The following is an 18,105-nucleotide window of genomic DNA, read 5'->3' as shown; positions in this document are numbered from 1 at the left end:
AAATTAAGACAAATTATGGTACTTTTTGAAGGATAATAGGTAACAAAAGGTTGAAAAAACTACTACTCAGCACTTTTACAGAGTGGATCCTTTATGTTTTAGAGATACTAAATGATGGTACTATGTTTTTTTAACCTGAAATCAGAAAAATACAGCATTTTAGAAAAGAGCTCTTCAAATGCGACACCAAAATGAAAAATCCCTTCAACAAAATTACGAAACTGATCCTCGATCAGAGACTTGGGGCAACTTCTTCCTCCGATCCTTGGATGTCACAGCTCCCGTTTGCAGCTACTTAGCAGCGGCCATTGTGTGTCCCTCCCAGAGCGCATTCACTTAAATTCAACCCGGGGACGCAAAATGGCGCGAGTCGAACCGACCCGACCCGACCCGACCCGACCCGACCCGCTCCTCTCAGTGGATCCTCGGTGCCGATCGGTCGTTGGTCGTCGTCTTCTTGAGCTTGACGCCTCGGCGGATGGCCACCAGAACGTCCTCCACCTCGCAACACTCTGTCTCCTCCAGGAGCTCCGGGAGAGGCCGGCGCTCCCACTCCGACACCCGGCCGCCGGGCTGCGGCGGCGGCGTGGGCGGGTCCGACCCCTCGCCCTGCGTCCGGGCGTCCCAGGGGCCGGTCTTGGGCGACGGCGGCCTGCCGCCGCCCGGTGAGAACGGGCCGAGCGGGCTCCGCGAGGCGTCGCCTTCCTCCGTCGCCGCCCTGCCGGGGAACCCCGGGCCGCCGCCCGGGAGCTCGGGCACGGTGGGCGTCTTCACGGGGATCATGGGGGGCTTGATGGGGATGGGGCCCAGGCCGAGGCCTCCCGAGGGCCGCCGCAGGTTGGGTTTGGAGGACGGCGTGCGTCGGATGGTGGCGACCCCCGGGGTGATGATGGCGGAGGGGTTGGAGGGCAAGCCGGCGGTGGAGGCGGGGCGTTTGGACTGGAACATGCGGCGGTAGGATTGGCCGATGTCGCTGTTCCTGGGGATGGTGGAAGATTTGTCGAAGTCTGAAGACTGCTGCTGCTCGCCCTCCTGGTCCGCTCCCATGGAGAAGTAATCACAGTCTGATACTGAGGGAGAGAGAGGAAACAGTTTCATAATGATCTTTATTATTAATTAAAACCAGTTTGCAACATTTTCACATTAAAATAATAAATCAACTGTGTATATTCACATCATCAGTCTGTGTTCAGGCCTAAATCCCCTGTTTGCCTGAAACTGCTTTTTTCAATGATTTTGGGACATTTTGGGGCATAAACCATTTCCTGTGGGCGTGTCTTATGGGCGGGGCCAGGTGTTGGGGAGGGAACTTAACCAGCTGAGGGGGAGGAGGGCTAACAAAACACTTCACGCTTCCAGGTGAAAGGTTCATATTGTAGCTTTAAACACTGATCTTTGTCTGTTGAAGTAGGTCTGACATGAAGGAGAGAGGAATAGAAGGGTTAAGTGTGTGTGTGTGTGTGTGTGTGTGTGTGTGTGTGTACCCTGTGAAGGGATGGTGTCCTCGGAGCAGCAGGGTGTGTTGGTCTGGCTGCTGTAGCCGCTGGACCCCTGCAGCGAGTCTCTGCTGGAGGCGTGGATGTCCAGCTGCAGGCTGCGGGCCAAGGCTCGGGCCAGCTCCTCATGGGCCTCCCTGTCCTCCTGCTGGGCCCCACACACACACACACACACACACACACACACACACACACACACACACACACACAGATGGGCATTCATATTATGTTTTTACAATCACACTCTCCCAGATTAAAATCCAACATACAGGAGTTGTGAGTCATGTGATTTTTGTTTCCAAGTGAACTTCTCCACTCTGGTTCAGTCCAAAGAAAACAAACTCTAGGTGTGATCGCATCCTAAATATTCTCTCATCACATCTGAAATATCAGTTTTTGGAACCAGCAGCCCACCTTGGCCGCTGAGTGGGTTCCTCTGACCCTCTGTGGCTCCTCCCCCGGTGTGGTGACATCAGCGCCCTGGTGGCCGCTGGGATCCGCGGTCTCCCTCCGGTCCTTGCTCCTCCTCAGGGTGTTGACCATGGGCTGGTCGTACGGGCCGGGCTTGGCCCAGTCCTGCAGAGAGAGCCGGATCAGAAGGGACTGTCTGTGCAGGCGGTTTACAGTCACAGTGTTGTCAGTGTAATCCACAGGCGGCTTTACCGTACACATATCACAGCCGTCGTGTGAAAACCTTGTAACTCTGCCTGAGGTGAAATACCTGTCATGACATCACTGATGGAGGCGGGGCCAGAGGTTCAGAGCTCATAGAAAGCAGAGCAAGAACCATTTTCTGCCCTGAGAAACGGATGCAGCAGGACTTAATTCAGAAAATGTTGAATATGCTATTCCACTATATAGAAGACTTATAACCATGTTCACAGCTCAAAAAAACTAATCTGATGCTGATTTCAGTTGAAGGATCACATGCTCTTGTAGAGGTTAAGACAGGTTCATTAAACCAGTGGTTCTCAACGTGGGGTCCGGGGACCGCCAGGGGTCCTTGAGGGGGTTCCAGGGGGTCCCCAGCAAATTGATGAATTGTTAAACATCATCATTATTTCATTTACAAGAAGTTAACACAATTAGAGAATGTAGAAGAATGACTGTTTCATAGTTTCTCTGTTATCTCTCTACCTGCAATACAGACAGTCATGGGATTCTGGACAAAATCAAATCTAACAATAAAAATATTCTCAGATTTGGGTCAGAGAGACAAAATCTCATCAAATGGGGGGTCTGTGGCTCTAATGTGGACTAAATTAGGGCCCTTGATATGAAAAAGGTTGAGAATCACTGCATTAAACCCTTTCAAACCAGATCAGTTAAAGTCAAAAGCACATGGTGGTCAAGCTAAAACCAAGGCTGTTTTTCTTTATCGATACGTAGGAGATACAAGGTTTTCACGATAGCAGAGATATACTGATGATGGACTGATGACCAAGATCAGTTAAAACACATATCAGTTGTTTAATCATCATTGTTTAATCTACTGACTCTCTCTCCACTCTTCCCTCAGTCTGACTTCACTTCATTCAGAAAACAGCAGCAAGGATTTTAACTGGTGCTGATCAAAGAGACTGCATTATTATTATTACAGTAAAAAACATTGTTATAGTAGAGAGCTGGTCAAAGCATGACCAGTGCTTCTTCTAAAGGGTTTGTAGTGTTGTGTGTGTGTTGTGTTTGAAGCTCTGTCTGTGGATCATGAAGCTGACAGACTCAAAGAGATGAGGAGATGAAATGAGACAAAACAGATGACTGGAAACTTTCATGTCTGCTGAGGAGAAAAAGTTATTTTCTTCCAAACGGGTAAGAAACTTAACAGAGCAGGAAGGGAGGAAGGAGGGGAAGAAACAAAGAATGAGAGAGGTAGGAAGGAGAGAAAGACAATGGATGAATGAAAAGACAAAAAAGGACAAGAGAAACATGCAAACAAAGGAAGAAATTAAGGATGGAAGGAGAGAAAGAACAGAAGAAGGGAAGGATAGAAAGCAGGAAGGAATGAGTGAAAAGGAAAGGAAGGGAGGAAACGAAAGGAAGGAAAAAGGTATTAAAAATAGGACGAAAAGATGTCACAAAGAAAACAAGAATCAAACAAACAAATGAAGGAGAGGAAGAAGGATGGAAGGTAAAAGAGGGAAGGATAGAAAAAAGGAAGGAAAGAAGCAGGGAAAAGGAAGAAAGGACGGAAGGAAGGAAAGAAGCAGGAAAAGGAAGGAAAGAAGGAAGCCATCGGGTGCAGAACGAGGATCAAACCTTCCAGGACGGGACTCTGGATGACGGGACCATCCCGGGCCCCAGGGGGCAGAGGGGCGGGAACTCTCCTGATAGGCCGGAGCCCGGACGAGACCACGCCCACACGGGGGAGACGGACGAATAGGAGGGCGAGGAGATGGGGGAGGTGGGTGAGGAGGAGGAGGAGGAGGAGGTGAAGTATGGAGGGAGGAGCAGGCCGTCCTGGGCCTGCAGCAGGTAGAGGGCAGCCTGAGGCTCGAAGCCGTTTGACAACTGAAGGTGAGCGAGGGAGGAAGAGGAGGAAATCAAAATCGATGACGATGGTTCTGACTGGTGAGAGACGTAAAAAACATGAAGATAATGCACAGGGATAAAATGAAAGGTGCTGTGTGAAGCGTTTTAATATTATGGAACTGTAATGCATTCACTTCAGAAAAAAGAAATTGCCCTGTTTCTCTGAATTAACGAGATAATTATCTCAGAATTCTGAGAAAAGTTTTCATGGGAAAAAATTATTCTGCTGTTTTTCTGAATGAATGACATATTTCAAAATCCCAACAGAAGCTCTCATTCCTACTTGAGAGCTCGATTTCATGGAGCAAACGTCCCGCCTGTTAAGTTTAATCCAGTTTTATTTTGCTTTTGGTTTGAAACATTGGGAGATACTCGTGTCTTTCAGTAATATAGATGGTATCGCAACTACTCCATCTCGTTAATTCAGAAAAACAGAGCAGAATTTTTTTTTTTCCATGAAAACTTTTCTCAGAATTCTGAGATAATTATCTTGTTAATTCAGAAAAACAGGGCTTTTTTTTTTTCTCAAGTGAATGCATTACGCTTCCATATAATATCGCTAAATCATACTACATTTGATTTGTACGGAAGAGCATTGGGGCCATTATAGGTGATTTTTTACCACAGCTGGGGGGACGGGGTAATATTCTGAGAAAAAACTAAGAAATTCGGAGATTAGAGTCAGAATATTACCCCCCTCCCTCCTGCTGCGGTAATAATAAATTCACCTACAATGGCCCTAATACTCTTCTGTAAATTTGAGACGTTAAAAATACGTTTAATTACGGTAAACAAACATGGAGCAATAGGAAGCAACGGGGCTTATGGGAAATGTAGTCTTAATGTGGAGAAACACTAGAACTAACAATACTACTGCAACAATCCACTCTTATTTGTTTACGGTCATTATACAGAGGAATCACTATTAATTTAATGATATATTGATATTTAAAATGCTTCACGTAGCACCTTTAAGTACAAAATAATGAAAGCAGAGGAGTGTCGGCCTCTGCACAGGAGGTGATGATGCTCGACCTGCCTGAAAACCTTGCAGTGTGTGTGTGTGTGTGTGTGTGTGTGTGTGTGTGTGTGTGTGTGTGTGTGTGTGTGTGTATACACCTGTGCATGACTGTGCTTGTCCAAATCCCCATGTCTAGGTCTGTTCATCTGTGTGTTTCTGCATATTCTTGTGTGTGTGTGTGTGTGTGTGTGTGTGTGTGTGTGTGTGTGCGTGCTCATGTGTGTGAATGTTCACCTGTTCCTGGTGTGTGGGTGAGGAAGAGGAGGAGGAGGAGGAGGAAGGCTCCTCACTGACAGGCTGAGCGCTCTTAGAGACGGACGATGGAGACACACACGACTGCAGCAGAGCCATGCAGAGCGCGCACACACACACACACACACACACACACACACACACACACAGACACACACACACACACACACACACACACACACACACACACACACACACACACACACACGCACAGTCAGCAGTTTGCAGAATGCAGAGGGCAGCCAAGAAAACGTCAGGTTAAGCAGAGAGAGAGGAAAAGACAGAGAGAAACAGACAAACAGAGAAAAAAAAGCAGAGGGAGCAGGTTATGACTGATGCTGCTGATTAATAAAAAAAGAAGATAAGTTGAAAGTAAATAAATCCGAAGCAGGAGAATCAGCCGGGAAGCGTGAAGTACACAGAACAGACCGAGCAGCTTGTCACTGCAGGTTTGTTGTTTTCAGAGTTAAAGGAAGCAGAAGCAGGTTCAGCAGATGGAGATGAGAAGCTGCAGGCTGAGAGCCGGGCGGCAGGTAGGAGATGTTTTCCAAAATGTCGTAGATCTACTCTGGGAAATCGTTCATCATCATTCAATATTTCTGAAGTATAGAACATCCGGTCTGTACAAGTGTTACCGCTTTGACTCCAGTTACCCGCTGTCCTTGAAAAAGTCTCATTTGTTTACATTTTTTGCTCTCATTTTGTAAGAATAAGCATCGCCTGTATCTCATTGTGGAATGAATCTCTTAATATTGAGGTTATAAATATGTTTACATGCACACTAATAATAATTTGATGCCAACCTGATTAAGCCAATACTCCCACTATTGAAACTGCCATGTGAACTCATTTATCTGATTGCTTTAATCAGAGTTACTGAACCTCAATCTTTCTATTTATCGAGGATGTAAACACCTCAGCAAACATCTTTTGACTTTTTCAAACTGCACAGGTCAAAGGTCATCAGACGCAGTAACCCGGATGTTGTATTTATTTGCATTCATGTTGTATTTATCAAAAATGAATCCATGTAAACCAGGCAGTTAGTAGTAATCGTACTGGTGTGCATGTATTCATACTCCATGTAGATGAGCAGCTGTGCAGGTAATTTCTGACTGATATTATTCCACTCTTCTTTACGGTCCTCTATGTTATGAACAGTGATTTTTCCCCTCGGTGCTGCCCATCTCCATCGCCTCAAAATCACCCGAAGAAGAAAAGCCGTGTTATGAGCAGCAGAAGAAGAGTCAGGCTTATGTGAAGTGTTTGTATCCTAGAAGAGGTTCCTGTATGTTTCCATGTGAAGGAGCGCTCAGTTCATACAGTGTGTTACAGGAGAACACCGGTGTCACTTTAGGGTTTTTCTTGTCTCTATTAACGGCCATGAAGAGTCTGAATGCAACACTGAATGACTGTCTGTCCTGCTGCAGGTGTGAAGTCATACTCTACTGAAGATCAAAATCAAAATAAAGACATGCACATCCAAAAGATTGGTGCTGGATGAAAGAAAACATCAAGGGAAACACAACAGAAGATCCACACACAGAAATGGAGAAACAAAGCAGTTCTTCCCCTGTGAACAGATCGTTTGCCTCTTCACTGCCACCAGGAGAACGTAACAGTGCACAGTAATGGAAAAAGTGAAAATAGTCCCATTAAACTCAACTACAATTTATAACCTCCTTGTCTCCTCTCCTCTCCTCCTCTCCTTTCCTCTCCTCATCTTCTCTCCTTGTCTCCTGTCCTCTCCTTGTCTCCTCTCTTCCTCTCATCTCTTCTCCTTGTCTCCTCTCCTTTCCTCTCCTTGTCTCCTCTCCTCTCTTCCTCTCCTTTCCTCTCCTCTCCACTCTCCTCCTCTCCTCTCCTCTCATCTCTTCTCCTTGTCTCCTCTCCTTTCCTCTCCTTGTCTCCTTTCCTCTCCTCTCCTCCTCTCCTCTCCTTGTCTCCTCTCCTTTCCTCTCTTTCCTCTCCTCTCCTCTCCTCCCATCTCTTCTCCTTGTCTCCTCTCCTTTCCTCTCCTCCCCTCCTCTCCTCTCTGCTCTCCTCTCCTTGCCTCCTCTCCTCCTCTCCTTGTCTCCTCTCCTCTCCTCTCTCTCCTCTCCTCTCCTCTCCTCTCTTCTCTGCTCTCCTCCTGTCCTTTCCTCTCCTTGCCTCCTCTCCTCTCCTCTCCTCTCTCCTCTCTGCTCTCCTCCTGTCCTTTTCTCTCCTTGCCTCCTCTCCTCCTCTCCTTGTCTCCTCTCCCCCCCTCTCCTCTCCTCCTCTCCTCTCTGCTCTCCTCCTGTCCTTTCCTCTCCTTGCCTCCTCTCCTCCTCTCCTTGTCTCCTCTCCTCTCCTCTCCTCCATGGTGGGACACACAAACACACAACCGCTCTCCAATTATAGTAGTGGGATAAGTAGCTGCATAATAAAGTCATGTTTAATAAAAACTGCAAACCACCTGCTGTTCAACATGATGGATTAATGAGTCAGTGCAGCAGTTTGAGTCTTCACTGTTTTAATGTATTGTTGAAACTACGGGAGCCTGTGAGTTCAAACCTGCAGCAGAGCAGACAGCAGGAGCTTCAGACTGTGGAAATACATCGATGCGTTTCTACTGTTCACAGCAGAGGTCATGTGACTGCGGCGATAAAAAACAGCAGAACGACTCCGGTGTTCTCTCCCTGCGGCCCGCCCCCGGCCCCCGAGCCGCAGCTTGGTGAACCCTGTGGGGAGCGCCAGCAGGGCGCCTGGCTGCATCTGTCGCTCTGGCAGCGAAGGCAGCCGGGGTGAGTCAGCAAACACTGGAGCTCACACACACACACACTGGAGCTCACACACACACACACACACACACACACACAAACACACACACACACAGAGGAGCTGCTGCTTCTGGCTAATGAACGCACGGTAACCTAGCAACCAGGAGGATTCTCTGACCGCATTGGTGGGAGAGAGAGTGGATTAGAGTACAATGGCGAGGATCGTGTGTGTGTGTGTGTGTGTGTGTGTGTGTGTGTGTGTGTGTGTGTGTGTGGTGTGTGTGTGTGTGTGTGTGTGTGTGTGTGTGTGCACATTTCCACGCCCTTACCTGCCTCAACTGGCACAGATGAACACACTATTTATGTCAAAGTGTTTTTATGAGGAGAATGTCGTCGTCGTCGGGTGAAAATATGAATTTTCATATTTTAACATAAATGGAGGTTTTACATTCTCCTCTATATGTTGAGGCAGTTTTAAAACCGGTAAGTTTTAAAAAAAGAAGGAAAGAAAAATGTCTTGTTATAAAGCTAAAAATAAGGCTGTTTGTCTTAGTAAGTGAAAAGTTGACATTTTGGAGATATGACGTTTTCACCTGACATTCAAACACCTCTTTGTGTTTGAATGTGGTCACTAGCACAGGTATGATGCGTCACTTGACATGTATGTTGTGTTGTCAATAACATGTTAATGACATGTTTTGTGTGTAAGTGTCAAGTTGTAATCGATACAAAAAATAGAAAAACAATTGGTAGAGCTTAGAAAAAGGATCCTGGCAAGTTTTTTTTTTTTCACCTGCTCATATGTCAACATGGTGAGATAAAAATAAGAGAAACAAAAATTTGGTAGATTTTCTAAAAAAGAATACTGGCAAAAAAAATTCACCTGTCGGTAAGTCAATATATAGTGAGATAAAAACAGGAGAAAAAAAAGGCTAAATTTAGAGAAAGGATTGTGTTTCTGCTGCTCTAAAGTCAACATGAGGAGAAAAAAACTTTACATTTAGAAAACAATCCTGCTTAAATATTGTTTGGCTCCTTCTGATTGGAATAAGTTTCCTGTAAATATCCGTTCTCTGTCATCATTTTACTTATTTAAAATTCTTTTGTTTTCTCATGTTTCTCATCTTGCCTGATGTTTTCAGTAATGCCATCACTGTTCCTTTATTTCCTTTATTTATAGACTGATCCTTTTGTTTTATACTGATTGTGTCTAGTCTACGGTTGTAACTCTCTCTTTTTTCTCTTTCTTTTGTTATTTAGTTTGTTGTTTGTTTGGTTGTTCTCAAGGGGTTTATCCTGATATAATACATTTCTCTCTTTTCATTCACTGACATTAACACAGGAGAAAAAAAAATAGAAATTAGATATTTGGATCTGCAAAAAGAATCTGAATGTTTTATTCTCTTGCCTCTCAGGGCTTCTGTACCGGACAGATGATAACTTAAAATATCCAGCAGTGAGTTTTCCCATCCTACCTCACATGAACTCACATGAACGACCCGTGACTCCGCCCCCCCGCTTACCTGGCAGGTTTCGGGCGGCATGGGCGAGGGGGACTTGGACTGGTAGGCGTCCTGGGAGATGAAGCCGGAGTCGTGGGACGAGACGGAGGAGAGGCGGGCCGGGGTCTGCTGGGGCAGGGCGGAGGAGGAGGAGGAGGAGGCCCGGTACCGGAAGTGAGAGGTGGGCGAGTGACAGTGAGAGCCGCTGGAGCGAGAGTCACTGCTGTTCACGCTGTTCAGACTGCTGCGGGGGGGAGGGGGGGGGGGGAGAGAGGGGGAGGGAGGGAGGGGGAGAGGGAGGGAGAGGGAGGGGGGAGAGAGGGGAGAGAGGGGGAGAGAGAGGGAGGGAGGGAGGGAGAGGGAGGGAGGGAGAGGGAGGGAAGGAGAGAAAGAGGGAGAGGGAGGGAGGGAGAAGGAGAGAGAAAGAAAGGGAGGGAGGGAGGGGGAGAGAGGGAGGGGGGAGAGAGAGAGACAGAGGGAGGGAGAGAGAGAGAGGAAAAAGTGTGAGTGTGTGTTTTGTCAATTATTATGGGGGAAATGTGTTTAATAAATAACAAATAGACCAATTTATAGCGATATAATAAGTTTCACTTTGTTTTCTATTGCCTTTTTTACTGGGAACTGTGCAATACTTTGTTTAGTAAGATAAAAACAGATATTGATTTTGTAAATATGGATGATGCACAAAGATTGAGTTGGCTGTTCGCTTATGAAACATTTAGATGAGCTAGTTACCTGGAGAAAGCCTGGGAGAGGAGAAGAAAATCTCTTTATCAAGATAAACTGGAAGTTTGTAGCAGTTCTTTTCAGTTTCATTTGAAACCTATCATTTCAAATATGTTATTTGAAAGAATATGGTAGTACTTATTTACTTTTTTTTTTTTTGCTCTTATATGTATCACCGGAAGATGTATGTTTTGTAAAATGGTGGTGTCCTGTAATTAACTATAACTATAACTATGTAACTAACTATAGCCTGACAACATACTTGTAGAATCAATAAGTGCTTGAGGTTTGACATAATAATAATCTCATTTTCTTCAAGATGAACACAAACCTCCAGGTGAAATGCATTTTTTTTAGGGGGATACAAATTTTGACACAACACCGACTACTGCTCATATCCTGGTTAAGCTCTGGTTCAGGTTGAGCTGTTGTTGTTGTTGTTGAACAGCTGCAGCCTCCTCTGCTTCTAACACAAGGGAAACACATGATGCTCCTCCAGAAGAGGGTGAGGGCCACATGTGAAACATTTATTTGAGTTTGAGTTATTTGAGTAAGATTGTCAGATTTGTATGAATAAAGTCAGATTTCTGAGCATAAACTCAGAAAATTCTGAGTTGAATTCTGAGATTAAAGTCAGAATTCAGAGTTTTTCATGTGGCCCTAAACCTCTTCTGCATGATTCAGACAGGAATAACAATAGTACATACTGCTCACTGCCATTCAGTTTTTAACTGTCACTTCTACACATCTCAGAGTACTAACATATGCCAAATACTGGGAAAAAAATGTGATTCTCCATTTAATCAACAAATACAAAAATCAGAAATGAGAAACATCCATCTGAAGTCATTTCCAGGCTGCAGTGCTGGCTGTGGCCCACAGGGGGCAGCAGAGGACAGACAGGAGTGTTTGTTTGCAGAAACCAACCTGCACATGCTGGACTTCCTGGATACGGTGGTGCTCGGCGACGAGGGCGGAGTCTGATAAGACCAGGTGCACTCTGACCCCTTCAGGTCCACAATGACCTGGAGAGAGAGAGAGAGAGAGAGAGAGGGAGGGAGAGAGAGAGAGAGAGAGAGAGATGAACATGGGTATTCATTTATTTCGATGGAAATAGAATCTAAGTGAAGAGACAGTCAGTGCAGATTTTTTACATCTTTAAATTCGACCATTTTCTTGCCCAAAAATTCTGTGTTTTCTTCTCATCAGGATGGAAAAGCCTTTGAAACATTTAGAGCATCATGGGACACTAAAACTCTCCACTGAAACCCAGGATATTATTATCATTATCATTTTTATCATTATTACTCTTATTCATGCATAGACCTGTGTGGAATCTGATCAAAATGTTGCATTAGAATCAATTAAAGGGCTTCCCAGAGACCAGCGGTTCTCAACCTGGGGATCGAAACCCACAAGGGGGGTCGCGAGATCATTTCGGGGGGGTCACAAGATGATTTATGGGATAGGGGAAAAAAATCCATTTCTACTATGAAAATGTATTGTTATGTGTAGTTTTTTCTCTAATTTTTTGCATTTTTTTGTGGAAAACTGAACAGTTTTCAGCCTCCTCTGATGATTAAAACAAGCTGAAAAAGGAAAATCATTCTTTACATCTTTCTTTCTCATCACATCTAGTTGTTTTAAGAGGCCATGATCCAAAACGGTTGAGAGCGACTGCCATAGACAACCGGTGGAGTATTGATCAGTATTGATTCTCCAATAAATAAGTCATTAATCAAACTGCATCATATCCATCATATCAGAGGTGGACGACACTGACCGATATTTTTCTGTAAAAGGCCAATGTCGGCTCAAAATATTGACCTAACATAAAACAGAAATAGAATAGAAAGTGAAATAGAATTAGAATACGACTGGACTGGACCGGATGTGATGTGATCAGGGGGAGGGGGGGGGGGGGGGGGGGGGCACCTGTTCACTGGAGGCCGGCAGCTTGTGAGGATCCATGGTCAGAGTCTTCAGGTCGTCCGTCAGAGTCTGCAGGTGAGTGATCTCCCCCAGCATGGACATCTCCTCCTCCTGACACACACACACACACACATGCACACACACACACACACACACACACACACACATGCACACACACACACACACACACACACACACATGCACACACACACACACACACACACACACACAAACACACACACACACACACACATCAGACTGAGACACACAGCCTGTCCACACCAGACAGCAGAGACAAACCAGCAGGAAAAACTCCCAAACTGTGCAGATGTTTCAGGGTTATTGTCTTGAGAGTGAACATTGTCACAGTCCAACTGTCTGTCATAGCTGTCATAGAGAATCGGCTATTGTGATTGGCTGTCTAGACTTTGGGGGCGGGCGTAATATAGGCAAGAGGGAAGTGAAGTGCCTGCCGGATGTTTACAAGTTCTTTCTGGTACCAGGCAGCGCTCCGTAACCTGTAACCTGTGGTCTTTTCTAACTGGTGGACTTGGGACGGATGAGGTGTGGTGTGGTGTGGTGTGGTGGTGGGTGTGGTGGAGGAGGAGGAGGAGAAGGAGGAGGAGGAGGAGGAGGTGATGATGTCACTGACCACGACGGGCCGCAGCATGGAGACGAAGCAGCAGAAGCGGCTCCTCTCCTCCACCAGCGCCTTCCTCACCGCCTGCTTCTCCGTCTCCTCCAGCAGCAGGTACTTATCACTGACGTCCTGCATGGCACTGTCCAGCTGGGGCTGCAGGTCGCCACGGCCTGCACACACACACACACACACACACACACACACACACACACACACACACACACACAGAATGACATCATCATCAACAATATGTCATCATAATCTGCATTTTTCCCAAACTCTCCTCTTTCTCTGAAGTGTGAGATTTGCAGCCACCAACATTTTTTCCGGCACCGTTTGAAAGAAATATTCCTTGACTGTTTTGATAAAGTGAAAAAAGAAGAGGCTCATTTCAAAACACTATTCAGTATATCAATTTTCAAATAAAAAAATATAATAATAGTAATTAACTTTATTTATATAGTGCTTATCCAAGAGCAGACTTTACAAAGCGCTTTAGAAAAAGGCAACAAACAGTAACATGTATAAAAAGGAGATAAAAAGTCAAAGAAAATTGCTAAAAAAAATGATAATAATAATAACAACATAATATTAAAAAGAGGGAAACATAAAAAACCCCAAAATACATGAAATCAAGTCCATGAAAGTGTGTTTTAAGAACTGACTTAAAACACATTAATCACATCACTTCCTTACTGACAAAAACCCAAAGACTTTTTTTTTTTTTTGCAATATTAAGAAAATGTTTATCAAAATGTGTAGTTTCCATTCAGCTTTTCTAAATCAATAGATCATTAATTCAGATAAATATACTGGAATGGAAACCCAGCTGATGAGAGACAGAGAGAGAGAGAGAGAGAGAGAGAGAGGAATAAAGAGCTGGGACATCTCTTCAGTTTCAGCAGAAGTTTCTTTACATGGGAACAAACTGAGCTTTCAAACACTTAATGGCTTCAAAACAACATTTCCCACAAACCATCAAACCACACTAAAGACTGAGGAGTTTCACTGCAAAACCAGATATCCTCCTTTTTAAAAAAAATATGAGAAAAAGAAAACAACTGCTGGCATGAAAGTAAAACTCTATATGGATTATGAGTGAAGTTATTAAGTATTTTAAGACCTTTGCGCTCAAAAGAATCACATTTTAGATTATATAGTTGTACTTTTGACATTGTGAGCAATGAGCTTCAGGTGGCATTTATTTTTCTTCATTCAGTCTCATCCTTATTTTTATCTTTAAACAATCTAAGAAGATTAAGAGAAATCATAAATCCTGATGTTCTTGATGAAAGATTAATTAACTGTTTTTTCCATTTTACAACAATCCACATCATCCTCACCTTAGGAGAAATAAAATCCCCTCTACCTCTCTCCTTAGCTTTTATTTCTCTTATTTCTTTTCCAAACAATTCTCTTTCACGTGACCATTTTCTGACCTTTGACCTCCTTACTGTTACCTGTGTACTTACTATCAAACCAGGTTTCTAAGTAAGATCGTCAGTCACAGTGGATCCTGTTTCCTGGTAAATGAAATGCTTGGACATGTAGGAACTGAAGCTTATTCTGTAACTCGCTGCAGATAAGAGCAGCAACTAAACGCCTGAAATGCAAAAGGCACACAGAAAAATAAAGGTGCTGAAAATGGTTATTCGGAGTGATGCCATAGAAGAGGGGGGTTATAATTTGAGAAGAAAGTTTAATTTTAAAAAAAACTCTGTGTTCACACCACTATGAAGAGTATGTGTATTTCAATCTGTGGGGTGAATTTGTGGAATGGTTTGGATGTGGAGTAAAAACAAAGTACAAACATACGGTAAATAAATTCAAGAAGATATAAAAAAAAATATTTTTAAGAGGTATATGGATGAGGAAGGGTTGTGTTAAAGGTTTAGTTTCATTTTATTGACATCGGGTGGATATTTGGGTTGAACTTAGAATTGGCATAGTTGTTTATAAATTGTATAGAAGAGTTTATGGATGAGTAGTTGAGAAAGGGGTAGGAAAAAAATAAGTGTATGCTTCTTACTACTCCTTTTCGAACATGTAATATTTAATTTGTGTTGTTTATGTGAATTTGTTTATTGAGTTTGTTGTATAGGTTTATTGTTTATTTCATCTTGTTGTTATTCTTGTTTTGTTTTTTTGTTTTTTTTATTTTTTACATGTTCGAAATAAAAATTAATCAATCAATCAATCAAAAGAACCATTTCTGCTTTTCTTAGACACCTGCATTGTGTTTTTGTTTATCTGCCCTTGTATAGCCTCATTTGCAATAGCACAATATATACTATGGAGGGGTTTGGTTATTTTCCACATTTATGACATCACGCATCATCCAATAACTAAGAATTTCAGAATCTTTCAAAAACGTATATTAAAAGTTTATGATGGTTCTTTGGGATATTAAAAGGTTCTTGAAAGGTTCTTTGTGGAGCCAGAAATGGTTCTTCCACAGCATCACTCCAAAGAACCATTTTCGGTTCCGGTTCGCACCTTTTATTTATCTTTCTGTGTGCAGCTGAACAGGATTTATCTTCAGGGAGATCGAGTACGGAGAGAAACAGACTGACAGTCCAGCAGAAACCGCCTCAGATCCACCGACTCTGTCACATCTCATCCGTCTGGGACCTTCAACACATTCCAGCAGCTACTCTGTGATGAAGTGTGGAAATTCACTTTTTTTTTCTTGGTGAACCCACTTTCCCCTCAACCTGCCTCATCTGCTTCTACTGCAGTTAAGTGATTTCCTACATTTCCCAGAATGCCTTTCAACAACCCCACAGAGAACGGGCGTGAACTTGTTGCATTCAGCTGATGTGGGGAGAGAGAGAAAACCCTCAACCTGTCTCTCTGCTGCAGTGCATTCTGGTCTCTTTCCTGCTCCTGTGGGTGGAGAAACTGGTCTCTCTCTCTCCTCTTCTCCGATGGATCTCTCCCTGTATGAGTGTTGAACGTCTCTTGGTGCAAAATGGCGGCTCTAGAAAGAAGCCCCTCGCTCTTTGATTCTGAGGGAGTGACACCAGAACCTGACGTTTACCGCTGAGGTTTTACATCCTGAAACATTTTCTCATATCAAACTCCACTGGAGATATCTGGAAATGCAAGGTACATCAGGCAGTAGCTGTGTTTTTTAGCAGTGTTAAAGTGTTTTCGGGTGGATTTTTCCTTTAAGGCAGTGTTTTGGTAATCTCCTCTGTTCTGCAGGGGAGAGACATAAACATGCAATTAAAGTTCTTTATTTCTCTAGTGAGAGCCAGGGGCTGCTTCTGTGGTCGGCCGATAGATGGGAGAGCTCTCTCTCTCTCTCTCTCTCTCTCTCTCTCTCTCTCTCTCTCTCTCTCTCTCTCTCTCTCTCTCTCTCTGTTATTTTTCCAGGGAAAGTGTTCAGTGATAAAGAAAGAGAGAGAGAGAGAGAAAGAGAGAGAGAGAGAGTTGCTTCAAGGGACGGGAATGTAATGTCTGGTTTCCCACAAAATTCAACCAATATGACGCCAGGGGCAGAAGATCACTTTCACATTCTGTGTCTGTCTCACTCTCTCTCTTTTCTCTTTCTCTATTCTCTCTCTTTCTCTCCAACTCTGCATCTCTCTCTCTCTCTCTCTCACATTCCCACTCTCCCTTTCTCTCTCTCTCTCTTTTAATCCTCCCCTCCAGGATTGTCTACCTCTTTCTCTCCATCAACCTCTCCCTGTTTCTCCCTCTATTTCTCTTCTTCCCCATCTTCGTTTTGTTCTCTTTCCCTCTCTTTATCCTTTTCTCTCATCTCTCTCTCTTTCCCCATCTGCCTCTCTTTCTATCTCTCCCTCCCTCCATCTCTCATTACGTACATTCATAGCAATGCAAAGGTAATTCCTGTTTTCGCTTTTCTTCTTTAGATTTGTCTCTCTCTCTCTACATCTCCCTCTTTCCATCTCCTTCTCCTTCTCTTTTTCCCTCCCTTCTTCATTCCTTTCCTCTCTCATTACATTCATACCAATCCAATAGAAGTTCCCCCATCATTTTTCCTTCTTCCATCTCTCTCCGTCTCTCTCTCTTTCCCTCCCTCCCTCACGACACTCACAGCAGAGCAGTGGGAGTTTCCTCTGGTTCTGTAATGACAGTCTGACTGAAGCGGTCCAGCCACATCTGAGGTTCCTCAGGGGTCGATCCTGGGTCCTGTTTATTTTGTCTTAAAGGCTCAATTCAAAGCTGGAAACCATCGGCTCCTTTGTCGGCGGGAACAACAAGCTCTTGTTTCCAATCATAATAAGCCTCTTTTGTTTTATGATGCGTCAAACTGGAACTACTTGTTCTGAAGGGGAAAGACTTGTTTTTTGTTTACTTGTGGTTCTTTGTAGCTCAATTGGTACAATGTGGAATTAACACTGCTGGGGTTAGGGGTTTTATTCCCTGTGTAGCTCAGTGGGTACAGTAAGGCATTAACACTTGGACCCCCCATGCTAAAAAATTTACCCAGTGTACCCAAAAATGCGCCCATGGTTCTGCAAGTCGCTCTGGATAAATGTGATAAATGTGTCAATTGACAAGCATACTGTACCAGGTTATACTATGCTGTGTTATGCTATTATGCGATTATATGCTGTTATGTTATGTTGTGCTATCTTATGTTATGCCATGTTAGTGTGTTATGTTATGTAATCATATCTTACGTTAGCCTTTGCTATGCTAGCCTGTTAATGTTATGTTAACATATGTTATATTATGTTATATATCTCTTACCACTCAAAGAGAACAACACTGCCTTTTGTTTATTTACAAAGCCTTACGTGGCAAGCTACCATTGTATTTGTCTTCACTTTTAAGCTTCATTGCTATCAGACACGTTCGCAGACATACATTAGACTGGACATTCCACGTATGAACACAGAGTCAGGAAAGACCACTTTCACCTTTTATGCTCCTAACAGATGGAACAGGCTTCAGGTCTCACTCAAAGTGGACCGACTTGTCTCCATAGAGACGTTTAGGCTGCTGCTGGATGATGCATTATAAAGGGATTGCTCTTGTTTCTCTTAGTTTTCTTATTTTGTCTGCATGTGGATTGTCTGGAAATAACTCGTCGTGAATTTTGTTTGTTTTGTTTTCTTGTTGTTATGTACACAGGTCTCTCTTGAAAACGAGATCTCGATCTCAATGGGACTTACCTGTTTAAATAAAGGAATTGGAATTGGAATATTATGTTGTGTTGTGTTATGCTATGTTATGGCCTATGTTATGCTAGCTGGTTATGTTAATGCTATGTTGCGTTGTCATGTCATGT

General features: G+C 43.8%; 1 protein-coding gene across 1 annotated transcript in view; it reads right to left on the bottom strand.

Moving 5' to 3' along the window:
* Positions 1–414: 414 nt before the first annotated feature.
* The window catches only part of LOC139638802 (protein MTSS 1-like), a gene marked incomplete at its 5' end in the record, with an annotated part of 62,459 nt that continues 44,768 nt past the window's right edge, over positions 415–18,105 (bottom strand). The window contains 9 exons of the mRNA XM_071512831.1: positions 415–1,070; positions 1,485–1,641; positions 1,911–2,072; positions 3,756–4,007; positions 5,284–5,346; positions 9,566–9,788; positions 11,198–11,295; positions 12,206–12,313; positions 12,855–13,012. Of these exons, the coding sequence (XP_071368932.1) occupies positions 415–1,070; positions 1,485–1,641; positions 1,911–2,072; positions 3,756–4,007; positions 5,284–5,346; positions 9,566–9,788; positions 11,198–11,295; positions 12,206–12,313; positions 12,855–13,012 (1,877 nt within the window). The remainder of the gene's footprint in view (positions 1,071–1,484; positions 1,642–1,910; positions 2,073–3,755; positions 4,008–5,283; positions 5,347–9,565; positions 9,789–11,197; positions 11,296–12,205; positions 12,314–12,854; positions 13,013–18,105) is intronic.

This window comes from Centroberyx affinis, unplaced genomic scaffold (assembly GCF_046629955.1).
Source record: "Centroberyx affinis isolate AG114_WGS23_722 - 3 ecotype Tasmania unplaced genomic scaffold, CSIRO-AGI_Caff_v1 ptg006571l_1, whole genome shotgun sequence".
Lineage (NCBI taxonomy): Eukaryota > Metazoa > Chordata > Actinopteri > Beryciformes > Berycidae > Centroberyx > Centroberyx affinis.
Note: the sequence above shows the minus strand (reverse complement) of the source record. Positions and strands in the feature narration are given on the sequence as shown.